The sequence below is a fragment of the Nomascus leucogenys genome, chromosome 10 (genome assembly GCF_006542625.1).
Source record: "Nomascus leucogenys isolate Asia chromosome 10, Asia_NLE_v1, whole genome shotgun sequence".
NCBI classification, from domain to species: Eukaryota; Metazoa; Chordata; class Mammalia; order Primates; family Hylobatidae; genus Nomascus; species Nomascus leucogenys.
Window position 1 is genome coordinate 84,334,406 of NC_044390.1, and position 19,247 is coordinate 84,353,652.

A 19,247-nucleotide genomic window follows, 5' to 3' on the forward strand; every position below is an offset into this window, starting at 1 on the left:
CGGAGTCTCGCTCTGTCGCCCAGGCGGGAATGCAGTGGTGTGATCTCTGCTCACTGCAAGCTCCGCCTCCCGGGTTCACGCCATTCTCCTGCCTCAGCCTCCTGAGTAGCTGGGACTACAGGCGCCCGCCACCGCGCCCGGCTAATTTTTTTGTATTTTTAGTAGAGACGGGGTTTCACCGTGCTAGCCAGGATGGTCTTGATCTCCTGACCTCGTGATCCACCTGCCTCGGCCTCCCAAAGTGCTGGGATTACAGGCGTGAGCCACCGCGCCTGGCCCGGGAACAGGATCTTCACAGGATGCTACAGAGTGACCACGTGGATTTCTTAATTGAAATAGTGAGTCACTATCTTAGCCAAGTGACCAAACTCAGTATCACTCACAGGGGGCCCCTGATGAGACCCAGTGGGAAGCACACAGCGAGGGATGTGAAGTATCCTCCCCAAGAATTCTTATCCCGGTCTTATCAGGACTCAGACTTCACTCCCAGCTGGCAGACATCATACAGTTAAGGAACCAATGAGGCAAATCCAAAATGTTATACAATTTACAAGACAATGGCCAGGCACAGTGGCTCACGCCTGTGATCTCAACACTTTGAGAGGCTGAAGCGGGCAGAATGCTTGAGTCCAGGAGTTCGAGACCAGCCTGGGCTACATGGTGAAACCTCGTTTCTACACAAACACAAAAAACAGCCAGGTGTGGTGGCGCATGCCTGTAGTCCCAGCTACTTGGGAGGCTGAGATAGGAGGATCACTTGAGCCCAGGAGGTTGAGGCTGCAGTGACTCATGTTTGCACCACTGCACTCCAGCCTGGGTGACAGAGCACCCTGTCTCAAAAAATAAAACAAACAAACAAAATTTACAAGACAACCAGTCTGGATTCTTCAAAAAGTCAAAGCCGCCGGGCGCGGTGGCTCACGCTTGTAATCCCAGCACTTTGGGAGGCTGAGGCGGGTGGATCACGAGGTCAGGAGATCGAGACCACGGTGAAACCCTGTCTCTACTAAAAATACAAAAAAATTAGCCGGGCGTGGTGGCGGGCGCCTGTAGTCCCAGCTACTCGGAGAGGCTGAGGCAGGAGAATGGCGTGAACCCAGGAGGCGGAGCTTGCAGTGAGCCGAGATCGCACCACTGCACTCCAGCCTGGGCGACAGAACGAGACTCCGTCTCAAAAAAAAGAAAAAAAAAAAAAACAAAAAGTCAAAGCCATATGAAAAAGGGGGAAAAAAGATGAAGAATGAGAAACTATCTTTAATAAGAGAGACTAAAGAGAAAAAAAAAACAACCAAATGCAGTGAATGAATTCTGGTTGGATCCTGATTTTTAAAAAACAGCAAAAAATAGGCACAAAGTTATTTTGTGACAATTGAGAAATTTGAAAACTATTAGATATTATAAAATAATTGTTATTAGATGTGATAATGTAATTGCGGTTATGCAGAGGAATCTCCTTATACTTAGACATAATTCAGTATTTAGGTCATGTCTGCAATATTCTTTCAAATGGTGCAGGAAAACGGTAAAATCTCTATAGATAAAGCAAATATGGGAATCATTCACTGTTGAATCGACCGGAGAGTAAATGGGGGTATTTGATGTATTCTTTTAACTGTTCCACGTGTGTGCAAGAATGATGACTTCAAGGAAGACGAACGGAAGTGGGCTGGAGTATGCCAGGCGTGGGAACCGTGCTGGGGCTGTAAGGGGAAGGCCAGATCCCTAGGGCCTGGTAAAGCATTCTGGACTGCCTGCTGATGAGAAACTCCTGATGGTCAGTCAATTCAAGCAGCAAGTGGTCTGGTCCAGGGACACGCTAGGAAGATCCTCTTGCTGTTGCTAAGGAAAATGCCTGGTTGGGGACAGACCTGGAGGCAGGTGCCAGTTAGGAAGTAGGCGAGCAGAGACCACCAGAATGGAAATGGGAAACACATGAGATAGCAGTGGGTGTATGGCGAGGGTGAGGGCGAGGGGAGAAGAGCAAGACACGGCCCCCACGTGGTGTCACTAGTGAGATGGGGCAGGCAGGAGCAAGGGGGGTATAGGGACACATTTTCTTTCTTTACAGAGATAATCAAGTTAAAACAATGGGTTCAGTGAGTCGGGGGTAAGAACGTTGGAGAGAAGACCCCTGAGAGCCCTCCAAGCACACATGCCCAGGGGCTGTTACAGAGTTGGGCACAGAGCCCAGAGAAGAGCTCAGGATAGAAACACGGCTCTGGGAGTCATCAGCACATCTGCAGACACCCCAAGGGGGAAGGAGATGAAGGCCTAGAGGAGAGTCCCCTGGAGAGGGAGGACCCTGAAGACAGCCACATATCAGGCATGTTGGGGGAGATCTGCCCCTCAGCCCAGGACTCAGAGTCCCTCAGGAAATGCTTGCTGACGGAGTGCTGATGGAACCGCTGGCAGAAGACGGGAACTATCATAGTGTAGGAACAGCTTTGAAGTTCTACATTTTAAATTCAAGAAGCCAATTTGCTAACATTACCCATCATTTAGTTCCATCTCAATTTAAGAGATGGTAAAACCAACAAGCAGATATTAATTTTTTCAGTAATGACAATTTTATGACTAAACCTTACATTGCATGTTTACCTAGATATGATTAGAGATCAACTTCTGAAGTGAACAAATCACAACCCCTAAAACCAAATACTAAGACCAACCCTAAACACTGAATAATGATGCCATGTGGTAAAGCCATAGACACTGGCCCACCGTGTTGTTGAAAAGAAAATGCTCATTTATTCTTGTGAACGCCACAATGTTGTAGGGTATCAAGCACTTACCAGGTGACTCATGCTGGCACCAGTGGCCCAGTGAATCAGTCAATCATGTCCAAATCATGTGTTGATTTTTAGAGATTGCTTATATTCGACACAGCTTCAAAAGTTACATAACATTACCGTTGGTGCCTCCGTCTGCCACAGGGAGCACATAAACCCCTTACACCGTCCCCATCACACTGAGACAGGGCAAGTGACCTGCAGTTTCAACAAACATTTATCTTGATGCTGCTGTTCCAGGGGATCCTTTCAGTTTCTGATTAACTGACAAAAATCATTATTTTCCAGCCTTTTATTTGGAGATGAGGTCTCACTCTGTCACCCAGACTGGAGTGCAGCAACACAATCAGAGCACACTGCAGATTTCACTTCCCAGGCTCAAGCGATCCTCCCAACCCAGCCTCCTGAATAGCTGGGACCACAGGTGTACACTACTCTGCCTGGTTAATTTTTAAATTTTTTTTGTAGAGATGGGGTCTTGCTGTGTTGTAGCTGGGAACACAGGTGCACACGACTCTGCCTGGCTAATTTTTAAATTGCAGAGATGAGGTCTTGCTGTGTTGCCCAGGCTGGTCTCCAACTCCTGAGCTCAAGCAATCCTCCTGCCTCACCCTCTCAAAGTGCTGGGATTATAGGTATGAGCCACCTCACCTGGCAATTTCCAGCCTTTCAGAAAGTTCTGAGATTTTTATACATCCCATATTTTGATTATTGGATTTATCAGAACATAATATTGAGTTAGGTCAAACCTCAGACATGAGCAGGTACAGCATGATGGATGAAGAGGAGGCTCTGTCAACCTGCCTGGCTTCAAATCGTGTTCTCTAAGTTAAAATCTCAATGGCTTCCCTGTGCCTCAGTTTCCTCATCTAGAAAATGATGGTGATGATGTTTCTCAAATGGAGTTAATATACATTAGAATGATGCCCGTCACAGAATGGCACTACATTAGCATTCACGTTCATTTTTATTAATAAATGTGAATTATTAATTAATCAATGTGAATGCTTTGACAGACACACACTGAATTCATCCTATTAAGTGGAGGTGAAATTCAACAGGAACAAAGAGAAGGAAGACTCACACTGAAGGCATTCTTGTCTCTTACCAGCTTTCACAGGCTCCGTCAGTTTCCACCTCAGCCTTGCCCTGGGCTGGCACCTGCCGGGGCGGCAGTGGCCCGGACGCCTACCCAACCTTACTGCACACTTGCGGGCTCTCAGGTGCTCCCAGGGCCGGCCCTGCGGGCTGCAGTTCCCACAGGTGGCCACACGAAGGCGTCTCCGGCATCAGCCGGCAGCCATAGCCTCGGGAGGCAAGGGGGCACTAGGGGGCCCCTAAGTGTTCACCGGGTTCTCTTCTAGTCTGGGAGGAGCCGAGAGCAGGGTCCAGGAGGCAGGACTTACAGGAATTTGATTGGCATAGACAGTGGCCAATCAGATGTCCGGGCTGTGGGAGCGGAGGCCCTGGGGGAGGGTGAGTGTGACTACTGACCCCTCGCCAGGGCTACACCTGTGCAGACCCAGCTACGTTGAGCTGACTGTGGGCCTGAAGGAGGCTGGCCATGGGGTGTCGGCCGCCTCTGAAGGCACCGATGGCCCACGCCCACATTACCTACCCGAGGGCTCAAACGTGTGCTGAAAACACGCCTGGGGGGCCGCTGGCACAAGCGGAACCCTCCGCTTACCTTGGGCTGCGTATCGACAGGAGCCGTCCTCCACCAGCACGTTATAGAAAGGCTGGTGGTGGCCGTGCGGCAGGCTGTGGACGTTCATGTTCCGGATCCACTCGTGTCCCATCATGCAGGTGGGGTCCCAGCCGTAGATCACACAGTTATAGCCATACCTAGTTAACACAGGAGGCGCAGTCAGTCCCTGCAGACCCGGCCGCAACAACCTCCAGACAACCGCGTGGCTTCTCAGCTCACATCCTCAGTTACCTGCTTTACTCCACGGTGAATCATTTTTCAGGACACCCCTAACCCCTTTTATAAACACCTCTTATTATCAACATAGCACTTTATCTGGAAAAGAATAAACTTTTCAACAAAAAGTGATTAGATGACAACTGGTTACCCAAAAGAAAAAGGTATGGGGACCTGGCCTGACAACAGCACACCAAATTCAATTCTCAGTACAACCAAGACTCAGATGTTTAAATGCAGAACTTCTAAAATAGAAAGTATCTTCATGACTCAAGATAGGGAAGGTTTGTTAAAACAACGCTCTAAAAATACAGCCCGTAAAGGAAAAGACTAACCAATTTGACATCACTAAAACCAAGAGACTAACAAATCCTGATCCAAACATTTAAAAATATGAGACAACTGGGGAAATAGGAACTCTCACTAGATACTGCATGAAGTTAAGGAACTGGGGTTTTCTAGATGTGATAACAAGATGTTAAATACGAAAAGACAGAGAAGGAGAGAGCGCCCCTGCCTTTTAGAGGTACACACTGAAATCGCTACAGGTGAAATGGCACCTGGCACTTGTGTCAATTAACCCAGGGAGGAAGGTCTGGACGGTGCAGGGGAGAGTAAGATTCACCCCGCATGGCAGCTGTTGAGGCTGGATGACAGGAACACCACCTGGTTCCTTGTAGTCCTTTCTCTCTTATAAACCTTTGCAAATTTCCATTTAAAAGTTAAAATAAAATGCAATAAAGAATGAAAACCACCAGCCAAAAACTGGGAAAAGATATTTGCAACTTATCGTCATGTAGAGACTGATACACAGAAGAACAACTACATATCATATTAGGGAGGACTAATAACTCAATAGAAAAAAAAACACGAAATGGGCCGGGTGCAGTGACTCATGCCTGTAATCCTAGCACTTTGGGAGGCCGAGACGGCAGATCACTTCAGGTCAGGAGTTAGTGACGAGCCTGGCCAACATGGTGAAACCCTGTCTTTACTAAAACACAAAAAATTAGCCAGGCATGGTGGTGTGCACCTGTAGTCCCAGCTACTTGGGAGGCTGAGGCATGAGAATCGCTTGAACTGGGAGGCAGAGGTTGCAGGTGAGCTGAGACTGCACCACTGCACTCCAGCCTAGGCAACAGACCCAGACTCTGTCTCCAAAGGAAAAAAAAAAAAGAAAAAAAAGAAAAGAAAAACAAAATGTTTGAAGAGGTGCTTAATAAAAGGAAACTTGGAACTTGGATAGCCAGTAAATATATGAAAAGAACCTCAACGTGTTTAGTAACCCAGGAAACAGAAATTAAAACCACAGTGAAGCACTATTTGCCCTTTATCACATAAGGACATTTTTAAAGGTCTGGCAATAGCACCAGGTGAGAATAGGAACTCCAGGCTCCTAGCCTGCTGGTGGGATGTAAACTGCTCCAATCATTTTGGATACAGTTTAATTTTGCCTGGTAAATAGACCAAGTGCCTACCAGATTTGAAGAGACCGAGATTAAGTGACAAGATATAAGAACAATGAGGAAATGAGAGAAAAAACTTTTGGCTTACAAAGTTACTTCCATGTTCCCACACAGAGAAGGGTCAAACATCTAAAGGCCACTAAAAACACTAGAAGATCTCTCAGGAAAGTAAGTTGCTGCTTAAAAAACACAAAGGTCAAAGACACGGTTCAAAAAGAAAAAAAAAAGAGGTTCAGCTTTCTGTCTTCCCCGCGGTGCGCACTCGGGGGATAAGTGATCCAGTCAGCTCCTCCTCCACTGTGTCCTGGGGGCTCACCAGGTGCATGTGTGTCTCCACAGCCCCTCTGGAACGGACACTGCAGGACAGACGATCCTGGGCACTCACCTCTTATGCTTCATAATGAGCCCGATGGAGTAGCAGACATCTCTGTGCTTCTCATCGGAGCGCAGCTTCACCTCTACGCCCACCTCCTCCTTTTTGCGCTCAATGTGCTCTAGAGTGTGCTGCACCAGGTAGCCCACCGCCCCGTGCTGCCCCGGGTCTAGGGTTTGGATGTGCTGGAGGATGTCAAGCACCTTCAAAACAAGACAGAAAGACTAAAAGATAATATTTTCAGCTAGGCCTTTTCTTTTTTGCGGCGAGGGATTTAGACCTACCTACGTAACCTAACAAAGGACCATAAGGGGTGGCTATGCCCTGATCGCCCTGGCCCAGGTCTCTGGGCCATTCTCTGACAGACCGCCACCAAATCGGCACTGCAGATGCCCAGGGCTGGGCTCTACTGTAACACTGGCAGCTGGCCCAGGACACCCCAATTCAACCACTGTCAACCTGAGGAGTTCTTTGGAAACCAGTGTCCTGGGATAAGCGCTGGGGACGCAGGCGAGGGCCCGCCACCTAGGGCACTCTGGATGAGGTGGGCTCTAACAGCACCTAGCATGCTTGGTCGGCATGGGAAATGTGAGAATCCACATTTTTTCAATACACAGGAACGATTTTCACTTGCCACTCATGAATTCAGAGGGAAAAAAAGCGCTAAATTGCTTTAATCGAGACCAAGAGGATGTTTGACACAACTGCCTCAGTGCTGGAAAAGATGGAAAAGGTCACAGAGTGGGCACCAAAGGGATGCATTCGTTGAGTTTATGAAGCTACACTAGAAGGAGGGAGCCACGTATATCAGAGTTCTAAAATCCTGCTGGTCACTTCAGTGATCTTAACTCATCATGGTATTTGGTATCCAGCAGGCAGCAGGAGAAACTACATCTATGCAGAGGTTAAACTAGTAGCACAGAGTAGCAGGTCTGTCTGACTCCACTATTACCGCCTCTACTGCACACAGTGCCTCTGTGGAAAAAACTCCACGTTTAAAAAGACACAGACATACAATTATTTCGCACCCATTATGTTTACAGCCCTTAGCATAGAATTTCTGACAAGGTTCTCCTTCCAGTTGAGTGAGTCCTGGATTACAGCCTGCTTAGCACATTACAGCAACCTGGACTCTAGGCCCAGATCTGTCAGACTAGCTGGTGTTTTTACCTCTGAATTCCTTTCTTAGCTTATCAAATCATGAGTAATCACTGTCCTATTTGCTGATGCAGTGTGAGCCTGTCAAAGTATTGTGAAAACTCCAGTTTTATGCACCATGTTATTATCTTGCCTTTCAGACTGAGACGTGCTGGACCTCAGCATTTACTGAACACTATTCTCTGCTGGTCACTGTGCCAAGTCCATCAGGTTTTTTGTTTCACTTAATCCTTCCCATTTGAAGGTCAGTAATTTCTTGATCTTCAAATTGGGAGGATTAGGTGGGGAAAAAAAAAAAAAAAAGCTTTTAATCACTTCCCAAACAGGACTCAGGCTTAGTGAAGTGACTTGCCTGGGGTCACAGGGTTGTGGAGAGATGGAGTGAGGCTGTGGCTCTGGGTGTGAAGATCAACTCTTGGTCTCAACCAGTGTCATACCCTAGCAAGAGTAGGAGCATTTTAAATTAACTACTACAAAAAGTTCCAAACACATAAAAATGGACAAAACAGTATAATCTCAAGTACCCCAAACCCAGTTTTGACAAGAATCAACAGACGGCCAATCCCCCTGTGCCTGTAACTCCAGCCGGATGCTTTTAATTCTGGGACACTCTCAGATTTACCCTTTACGTAAACAGGAAGCGCCTACTGACAGTGCCTGCATAATGGCTGTCCTTGTGGCCTGAAAGAGTACCAACAAGCCGCTTTTTCTGCCCCTCCACACACACACACAGCTCCCCTTCTCTCCTAGCAGCCACCTCCCCACCAGATAAGTAAAACGGTCAGAACTTGGCATCGTCACAGAACAGAGGAAGTCTAGATAAGGTCAAGGATAATTACCCCCACCTTCGCTGGATGTGTGGCTGAGAGCGAAGGGAGAGGGCAGAAACGACGACATTGTGCCTCAGGTCCTGGTGTATTTGCAGACAGTGTTGACCCAGGCACCATGCCGTCCCCACCAAATATTCTAGGCCTAGAATGCCCCAAGATCACCATTTCTGGGACGGAGATCCTGGATTGGGGTCTATTACCCATGATGCATTTCCCTATACTGCTCTTCTCCCTCTAGCCTAGGGGTTGGTAAACTTTTTCTGTAAAGGGCTAGAGAAGAGACACTAGGCTTTGGGGGCCACACAGTCCCTGATTTAACTACTCAACTCTGCCACTGTAGCTTGAAAAAAGCTACAGATAATAAGTAAACAAACACAACTTATTCACAAAAACAGGCTTTGTGAATCTGGCCCACAAGCTGTAGTTTGCTGGCCCTGCTCTGTCCCTGAATTCCCGGTTCCCTCTAAGGTTCTCTCGGAAGTTCCTGGCTCTGCTTTCTTGAGATCCACTGTCTATGGGATCCGCTACTTCTGGGGCTTCAGTTACCAGATGCTGATGCTGGGAGCTCCTGCTAAAGGCTGCTGGGCATCTGCACTCGATGGCTTCAGGTCAGGACGAATGCATCATACCCCACACAGAACACTCTCCTACTACCAAAACAGGCCTGCTCTCCAAATACCTACTTTCAGAGTGGCATAAACTGCCCCGCGTTGAAAAATCTGGACATCCTCTTTGAGTCTTCTTTATTCATATCTAATGAAGTTCTGCCACATTTTTTTTGAGACAAGGTCTCACCCTGTCACCCAGGCTGGAGTGCAGTGATGTGATCATGGCTCATTGCAGCCTTGGCCTTGACCTCCCAGGCTCAGGAGATCCTCCCACCTCAGCCTCCCAAGTAGCTGGGACTACAGGCACATGTGCGGTTACTTTTTGTATTTTATTTTGGTAGAGACCGGGTTTTGTCATGTTGCTCAGGTTGGTCTCAAACTCCTGGCCTCAAGTGATCCACCTGCCTTTGCCACCCCAAGTGCTGGGATTACAGGCGTGGGCCACTGCACCTGGCAGTCATTTCTTAATTATTCATTTAAACAATTTTTTGAGCTCCTATCATGGGCCAGGAATTGTGTTGAGAACATGGGAAAGGTGACAGTTAGGAACAAGACCTGGTCCTGGTCCTTAAAGAACATGTTCTAATGGAGATGGATGACGGAGCAGCAGCTACCACAGACTGGACGAAGCTCTAGGAAGGGCAAGCACAGGAACGACGGGAAAACATGACCTGGCCGCACACAGGAACCAGGCCTGGAAGGGGTTTCAGAGGAGGCAGAAGTCTAAGCTGACAGCTGGGCAGAAGTGAGCCAGCAAATGGAGTTGAGGATGAGCAGAGGCCCTGGGCAGAGACGCAGCACATGCAAAAGACTGAAGCAAGACAGCGCAGGGACACAGACAAAGTGGTGGGTGCAGCAGAGGACCAAGGAACTCCACGGGAGGCGAGGAGCAACAGGCAAGCAGGGCCAGACCGCTGAGAACCTAAAAGCCACACGGAGGAGAGCAAGTCTGGTCTTCAAGGCAACAGGAAAGCCACCCTGAGGGGTTTAAGCAGTGAAGGGACCTAACTGATATTTTGTTAAGATTCCTCTGGCCCTCATACAGAGCGGGTTCACAGGGGCTCAGAGTCGAGAGAGGGAGGACAAGCAGGAGGCCAGGGCACTGCTTCGGGCTGCAGAAGTGCTGGTCTCAGCGGGTCGACTTTCACTCGTCTGGGAGACAGAGTCACGTGCAGGGGTGTAGCAGTTGTGTGGATATGCTGGTCTGGAGCCCAGGGTCCAGGCAGGGGTCCAGTGCTCCAGCAGCCACAGCAGACAGGCAGAAACTGACACAAGAAGAGAACTGTCCTAGGGCACAGGTGCAGGGTAGAAGACGTCTAGAAACCATCCTTCAGCCTTGAAGGGATGAACTAGCAAGAGCCTGAGAACCAGAGACCACAGAGCGAAAGTAACTTAGTGTTCCCAGAAGGGAGTAGCCCGCAGTGACAGGGCAAGATACAGAAAGAAAAAGTATCCACTGCATTTATCAACGAGGAGAATGGTTTCAGCCAAAGAGGGTCACTGGCTTCCTTGGCAAGAACAGTGCCTATGGAGGAGGCATGGGAACAGGTCCTGATGTTCTGGGGAGTGAGTGGGAGGCAGACTAAGAGCTTCAGCTCTGGGGGAGGAGGAAAGGTGGCAACCCAGGGAAATTCCTGCAGGGCGGACAGGGAGTTTGCCTTGGGAAATTGGAGGGATACCTTTTCCACTGAAAGGAAGAGAAAGAGGGAAAGGAGAACTATGGATCATGATGAGGACGAAGGCCTGGCAGCAGGAAGGAGGAGGTGCCTGTGTGCTGGCTTCTTCAGAAGCGCTCTGGCCTTGGCCCACTGTACCACGGGATGCCGCGTGGGGTGGGCTCGGGCATCACCTTGCCTGCACTGAACTCCTGGTGCCGTCACGGCATGTGCAGGAGACCTGGCTAAGTTATTTAACTTCTCACTGCCTCGGTTTCATTATTTCCAACATGGCAAAAAGAAAAATAATATCTACCCTATAGGGCTGCTGAGAAGATGGAAGGAGGCGTTCAGTCAGTACTCCTGACTTAAAATCTCACCATCCCGCCCTCTCTATGTCCATCACAGTCATCACAACCCTGGATTACTGTGACAGTGAGCAAGGGGGCTGATGTTTCTTAGCTCTTCCTGATTTAATTCAATTAACAACAAGGCAACCTTCAGGCCTTCCCAGCTCAGGAATGTCTCCCTTTCACTTGATGAAGTCACAGCCTTCCACAAACTGGTCTCACACTCTGTAACAATTTTATACACACATATGTAAAAATACACCTCACACTGCACACTCATCAGCATATAAATCCGTGCTAGGCTGACATCTGCAGGCGCCACACCCTCCCACCCCTGGACCACGTGCAGGCTGTTCCCACTGACTGGAGTCATGTACTTTTCTGCCCTCTGAAGTTGTTTTTCATTTCTCAAGGTCATACCTCAAACCCTTCCTCTGGAGAGGAACCTTGTCCGATTTCTTCAGCACCCCCTGGCTTCTTCCGCACTGGGAGTCCCACAGTTTTCCGTGGCTGTCTCAGGGGCCCTAGCTGGATTATGCATTTATTAAGGGTAGGCAGTCACGCGTGCGCTGGCAATGAGCCACTTTTCTCCCCTAATCTCTGAATGAGGGGTCACCCAGGAGATGGACCCCAGCAGCAAATGTCATGAGGGAAAATGCTCTGCGTGTGGCGATTTTGGAACTAGGGAGGACACCAACGTTAGTCCCCAGTAAGTCTGTAAGCCCAAGTACTAAAATGAGTCCAGTGTGGAAGGTAACGACACCTCAGCTTCTGCAGATTTCCCCCTAAAAGGGGATGTTAATAGCATCACTTCTACAATGACTCAAAATTTAACTATCAAATTTACATTTAAAGAAACTTGCAGGCCAGGCACGGTGGCTCACACCTGTAATCCCAGCACTTTGGGAGGCCAAGGCAGGTGGATCACTTGAGGTCAGGAGTTCAAGACCAGCCTGGCCAACAGGATGAAACCCCGTTTCTACTAAAAATATAAAAATTAGCCAGACATGGTGGCACGTGTCGGTAATCCCAGCCACTCGGGAGGCTGAGGCAGGAGGATCACTTGAACCTGGGAGGCAGAGGTTGCAGTGAGTCAAGATTGTGCCACTGCACTCCAGCCTGGGCAAGAGAGTGAGACTCTGTCTTGAAAAAAAAGAAAAAAGAAAAAGAAAAAAAGAAAGTTGCTTTGCTCTGCATCTCATAAAAACTCCTTAACAAGTCTAAAGTAAAAAGTGTATGTATATCCTGGTATCAAAAATAAATAGGCAGGGGGTGGGTGCGGTGTCTCAGGCCTGCAATCCCAGCACTTGGGGAGGCCAAGGAACGCGGATTGCTTGAGGTCAGGAGTTCGAGAACAGCCTGGCCAACATGGTGAAACCCCGTCTCTACTAAAACAGATACAAAAATTAGTCAGGCATGGTGGTGTACCTATAGTCCCAGCTACTCGGTAGGCTGAGGCAGGGGAATTGCTTGAACCTGGAAGGGAGAGGCTGCAGTAAGTTGAGATCGTGCCACTGCACTCCAGCCTGGGCGACGGAGCAAGACTCCATCTCAAAAAAACAAACAAACAAACCCCCAAATAAATAAATAAATAAATAGGCAGGGTGTGGTGGCACACACCTGTAATCCCAGTGCTTTGGGAGGCCAAGATGGGCTTGAGCCCAGGAGTTCAAGGCCAGCCTGGACAACATGGTGAAACTCAGTCTCTATTAAAAAAAAAAAAAAAAAAAAATTAAAATACATAAATAAATGAAAATAAATGATTACATCTTGGACAACTAGTTGGTAACTTCGGTGGAAAGTTTTCTTTTCCAATAATTCCTCTACCACATTACACAGATATTCTGGGAGGGCATTTGCTATGTGGGCTACTGATGACATCTTTTCTTTTCTTTTTTTTGAGACAGAGTCTCGCTCTGTTGCCCTGGCTGGAGTGAAGTGGCATGGTATCGGCTCACTGTAACCTCCGCCTCCTGGGTTCGAGCAATTCTCTTGCCTCAGCCTCCTGAGTAGCTGGGATTATAGGTGCCCACCACCATGCCCAGCTAATTTTTATACTTTTAGTAGAGATGGGATTTCACTATGTTGGTCAGGCTGGTCTTGAACTCCTGACCTCAGGTGATCCACCTGCCTCAACCTCCCAAAGTACTGGGATTACAGGCATGAGCCACCATGCCTGGCTGACATCTTTTCTTAAAACAGGAGCCTTGGGGTTTTCCTACTGATGCATCATTTCTTAGAACTATTTTAGATCTCCGAAGTTGTGAATCAGTGAGACTTTAAATTTAAGCAATGTAGAGTCACTTATAATATTTACTTTTTCAAGGAAGATTTTACCCCTCTCTAATGACACAGGGAGATGAGTTTATGTTGATGGCCTGTGAGACCTCAGAATTAAATTCTGCTCTAAACAAACAAAAAGGACTATTCACATATTTCCAGAGAAGAGCCAGGGCACGGTGGGAATGTGCAGCTGGCTCCTGCACCATTATACACAACGGGCCTCTCCACGTGCTGCATCCACACAGCTCATGGAGGTCAACACCGCAGCCTTCTGAAAAGGCATGCTGCCGCCCAAAGGGGGCCATTAAAAAACTGAGAAAATTCAAGTGAAGCAAGTGTCAAAATTCAATGGTTTTCAAAGAGTCCTTCTCTAGTCCAGTGGCTGGACTTGAACATATCTAAGATCCAATTTTCCTGTGCAAACAGGAGTACTTATTCATGGCCAATGTAGTTGCTAACAGTACAGCTAGAGGTTGACTATTTACAGCTTTGCTTTCCCTTGCTGAGTGAGGGTGACTCGGAGAAAATGATCTGAGGGCCCCAGTGGTTGAGTATCGGGGACAGAGGCTTTGTGGTTCTAGGGTTTAAGGAGCTGACCACAAAGAGAACAGGCAATTCCTGGCAGTAGAACCAATTTTCCTTAGAATAAGAGAAGTAAAGAAAATCTAGCAATGGGTTATGATTGGGAGACTGAATAAATTTGTCTTTATTCCCCATGTTAACACAAAGATAAGCTTGTGAGGGGCACCCTTCAATCTAGGACTTCCCTTTCTAAGGCAAGTGCAAAGCATCAAAGTAAAATAATTACCTTCTCTGGCCAGATTCCCAGGTGGAAGTAAAGCCTGGCTTGGAGGAGGAGAAGCTGCACCTGGTCCGGGTACATTGCCAGATAGAGATCCAGCGAGTCTCTCAGGAGCTGGTATGACTGATCGATGCCTTCCCTAGCAGAGGAAAAACAATCTTTGTCTTATCCTGCTTGTTTTTTCAGCAAAGACTCTTTTTTTCGAGGCCCAGGTTTTAAATATAATTGACACAAATCCCAAATGATTTCTGATTCTGGTATTTCTTCTCTGCTCAACAAAGAGATACAATGCTCTTAAGAAAAAAAAAATACACAATAAATATAAATCTTGTGCCCTACTTTGGTGATGGGTACAAATTAAAATCAGAAGCATTTTTACTAAGCAGTCACTGCAATAACACTGTACATAATTAAGAATGAATTCTGAAGGCTGGGCGCAGTGGCTCACACCTGTAATCCCAGCACTTTGGGAGGCCAAGGCAGGCAGATCACCTGAGGTCGGGAGTTCAAGACCAGCCTGACCAACATGGAGAAACCCCGTCTCTACTAAAAAAACAAAAATTAGCTGGGCGTGGTGGCGCATGCCTGTAATCCCAGCTACTCGGGAAGCTGAGGCAGGAGAATCGCTTGAATCCAGGAGACAGAGGTTGTGGTGAACTGAGATCACGCCATTGCACTCCAGCCTGGGCAACAAGAGCGAAACTCTGTTTCAAAAAAAAAAAGAATTCTGAGTAGGCGGAGCACAGAGGATATTTTTGGCCAGTGAAACTACTCTGTGTGATACTATAAAGGGGGACACATGTCATTATGTGTTTGTGCAAGCACACAGAATATATGACACCAAGAGTGAACCCTCATGGAAACTGGACTCTCGGTGATAATGATGCATCAGTGCAGGTTCACTGGCTGCAACAAATGCACTGCTCTGGTGCGGATGTTGACAGTGAGGGAGGCTGTGCATGTGTAGGGCAGGGAGGATATGGGAACTCTCTGTACTTTCTGCTCAATTTTGCAGTTAGCCTAAAACTGCTCTAAAAAATAGTCTATTAAAAAAAGAATTCTGTCATTAGACATAAAACTATTACTATAATATACAGTCTACAACTTTCTACTTTCCCTGTAGGACAAATTTCCTTGGACTTAGAAACAAGACAGTTTCATATTTTTGTTTTCTTATCTAACGATAGGAAGGTATAAATTAAAAGACGGCAAAGCATTTGGATATGAGAAGATCTTGCCCTTGAAAAATAATCTTTCCCAGTCTAAGATATTCTTGTTACTGAAGAATGCTTTCAGTACTCGCAAAGAGAACTTCTCAGTGTCTACTGCAAAGATCTCAAAGAAAAGTCACTTGGCACATCTCAAACACAATTCAAGCCTCTAAAGACACGTGCTCTGCAGAAGTACTAGAAAACCAAGAAAACCTTACCGCTTCCCGAGGCTTAACAGGTTTCCCACCATTCTCTGTAACACCTTCTTGACATTGACCACCCCATACAGTGCCGCAGTCACGTGCTGGCCGATCAAGTACTCGCATTCTTTCACTGTCAGCTGCTTGCCTTTCCCAAAAGCATCTATGTAGATGTAGTCAAAGATGTCCAGGGTTGCCCTATCCAAAGAGCCAAATATCAGATGAGAGCTGAACAACTCATTATTTTAAGTCTCCACAATAAGTAGTTCAAATCATGGGCTGAAGGTTGAGACCATAACATTTCTACTTACAATATGAGGGTCTTGTCCAAGTTTAAAATCTGACCCCTTTGTGCAAGCTCTGCTAAGACCACAGCACACTGACATTTAAGAAACAGCACCAATGTATGTCATCTAATAGCGTTCTTTAGGAAGACTAAAACTCACTGCCAGGAGTATATACAAGTTCAGCTAAGATAAAGATTCATGGAATGCCTGAGGCAGTCTGTTAATTCCATAGATTAGCAGCAGGTAACCGTCTGCGGATCCTGGGCCCTGGATGATCTGATGAAAGTTACAGCACCTCAGCCGGGCACGGTGGCTCACACCTGTAATCCCAGCACTTTGGGAGGCTGAGGTGGGCGGATCACAAGATCAGGAGATTGTGACTAACATCCTGGCTAACACGGTGAAACCCCGTTTCTACTAAAAATACAAAAAAATTAGCCGGGTGTGGTAGCACGCACCTGTAGTCCCAGCTACTTGGGAGGCTGAGGCAGGAGACTGGTGTGAACCCGGGAGGCGGAGCTTGCAGTGAGCGGAGATCACGCTACTGCACTGCACTGCACTCCAGCCTGGGTGACAGAGAAAGACTCTGTCTCAAAAAAAAAAAAAAAGTTACAGCACCTCACACCAGAAGGATTCGGCCATCAGTTCTGCTGATACGCTGAGGTGGTCAGAGACCTGCTGAGCCTATCACAGCCTTGGGCTGGGAACCCTGTGCTAGAGCACAGAGAGCTGTGCCCCTGGCCTCGATCACACAGCTCTTCTTGCAGGTCTGCCTTCTGTGACCTGCACTTGAACTGCACTAGTATGCTGGGGCTGGCCCTGGCTAAGCACAATGCTGAGCAGCGGTCACATGATGCAAGCTCTCACTGCACCGCCAGGCCCACTGTGAGGACTCATGGAGGGATTCAGGTGGCTCTGTTTCAGGGATACTAGTGTTTCTTATGAGCTATTGTTTCATCTTATATTTGAAGCCCACTACAAATCATAGCATATTCCTCTCTTTGGTTGCTAAAAAACTCCAATCGAATTTCTTCCTTGAGTCATATTTATAACCTACCCTTAGCAAGGATATGGCTGGGTGCGGTGGCTAACGTCTGTAATCCCAGCACTTTGGGAAGCCGAGGCAGGCAGATCACGAGGTCAAGAGATCTAGACCATCCTGGCCAACACTGTGAAACCCTGTCTTTACTAAAAATACAAAAATTAGCTGGGCGTGGTGGTGCATGCCTGAAATCCCAGCTACTTGGGAGGCTGAGGCAGGAGAATCGCTTGAACCCAGGAGGCGGAGGTTGCAGTGAGCCGAGATCGCACCACTGCCCTCCAGCCTGGGCAACACACTGAGACTCCATCTCGAAAAAATAAAAAACAAAAATAAAATAAATAAACCTATGAGGAAAGCACACAAAAAAATAAGAATTACATAAATGTTCTAGAAACAAGGAACTCTTAAACTCTTTCTATGAGGCTAGAACTTCCTAAGGACAAATGTACAAAAATTTCTAGGCCAAGATCATTTATGAGCTATCATAAATGCAAAAATCCTGGATAAAACATGAGTAAATCACATGCAGCAATGTATTTTACAAATAAGTAATTTAGATGTGCCACAACAATGGAAGGAGAGTTGAACATGAAAAAATCTATTTTGTAACAGATGCTAGGGAGATTGTGGAGAAAAAGGAATGCTTATACACTGTTAGTGGGAGTGTAAATTAGTTCAATCATTGTGGAAGAGAGTGTGGTGATTCCTCAAAGGCCTGAAGACAGCTAAACCATTTGACCCAGCAATCCCATTACTGCGTGTATACCCAAAGGAATATAAGTCATTCTATTATAAAGTCACATGCACACATATGTTCACTGCAGCACTATTCACAATAGCAAAGACCTGGAATCAACCTAAATGCCCATCAGTGATAGACTGCATAAAGAAAATATGACACATATACACTATGGAATACTATGTAGCCACAAAAAAGAACAAGATCATGTCCTTTGCAGGGATATGGATGGAGCTAGAGCCATCATCCTTAGCAAACTAACAAAGGAACAGAAAACCAAATACTGCATGCTCTCACTTATAAGTGGGAACTATGTGATGAGAACACACAGACCTACAGTGGAACAACACACACTGGGGCCTATCAGAAGGTGGGCGGTGGGAGAGGATCAGGAAAAATAACTAATGGGAACTAGGCTTAATACCTGCATGAAATAATCTGCACAACAAACCCCCATAACACAAGTTTACCTATGTAACAAACTTGCACATGTACACCTGAACTTAAAAGTTAAAAAAAGAAATTCTATTACAACAAAAAAATCTATTTCTAAACATATGGACTAAAAGAGAAAAACCTTATCATATGAGTAGACACAGAAAAAGAATTCTGAAAAAAAAAAATCGAATGCCTAGTTATTAATAAAACTTAGCAAAGTAGGAATTTAGATGGTAGCTTTCATAATCCCTAACTGCTCCCAACAGCATGCCTGATGGTGAATTTTTGTTTTCTTTTTCTGAGACAGGGCTTTGCTATGTTGCCCAAGCTGGCCTTGAACTACTGGGCTCAATCAATCCTCCCACCTCAGCCTTCCAAGCAGCTGGGACTACAGGCGTGCGTCACCATGCCTGGCTTTGAAATTTTAAAAGCATTCCATTTAAAGTCATACCCAAGGCAAGAGTCCCTGCTATCTTTGTTTTTATTCAACTTTGTACAAAAAGATCTAGGCAGCAGAGTAATGCAAGAGAAAGAAACAAATATATAGGAGTTACAAAAAAGAAGAAACCAATTTGTCACTATTCACAGATACTATGATTATCCACAGAGAAAAGCCAGGAATGGACAAATTATTAGCACTAATGATTTATTCAGCCAAGGCACTGAAGATCAAAACTGTATCTAGATAGCAACCACATCTCTGTATATCATTAATACTTAAAAAATGTAATCTTAAAAATTACCATTTTCATCCGAAAAAAAAAATACCAAAGGAAGGTACCTAAGAATAAATCTAACAAGATGTTAGCTTGATGAAGAAAAAGATAAAATCTTTTTAAGGCCAGTAATGACAACCTAAACAGAGTAGGTCCATGTTCACAGAAAGACTGATAGTGAGACATTGGCAATGTCCCCCTATTAATCTAGAACTCCAATTCAAAGTAATCCCTGGCTCCAACCAACAGACACACAGGGTTTCCAAAGAACCTGACAAAACTGATTCTAAATCTATATGGAAAGCAAAAGCTAAGAACAGCCAAGGCAATTTTGAAGAACTAGCTGGAGTTTCATCCTACCAGATATCAGGGATAA

At 46.4% G+C, this 19,247-nt stretch overlaps 1 protein-coding gene across 2 annotated transcripts in view; it reads right to left on the reverse strand.

The window, feature by feature from the left end:
- FBXO21 (F-box protein 21) overlaps positions 1-19,247 on the reverse strand; it is a 47,733-nt gene that overhangs the window by 8,482 nt on the left and 20,004 nt on the right. The window contains exons 8-11 of one of the 2 annotated variants that reach the window (XM_012510038.2): positions 15,668-15,847; positions 14,245-14,377; positions 6,565-6,776; positions 4,477-4,634 (exon numbers count right to left, since the gene is read on the reverse strand). In XM_012510038.2, coding sequence (XP_012365492.1) covers positions 4,477-4,634; positions 6,565-6,776; positions 14,245-14,377; positions 15,668-15,847 — 683 coding nt within the window. The remainder of the gene's footprint in view (positions 1-4,476; positions 4,635-6,564; positions 6,777-14,244; positions 14,378-15,667; positions 15,848-19,247) is intronic. The other variant, XM_012510039.2, reaches the window with a different exon arrangement.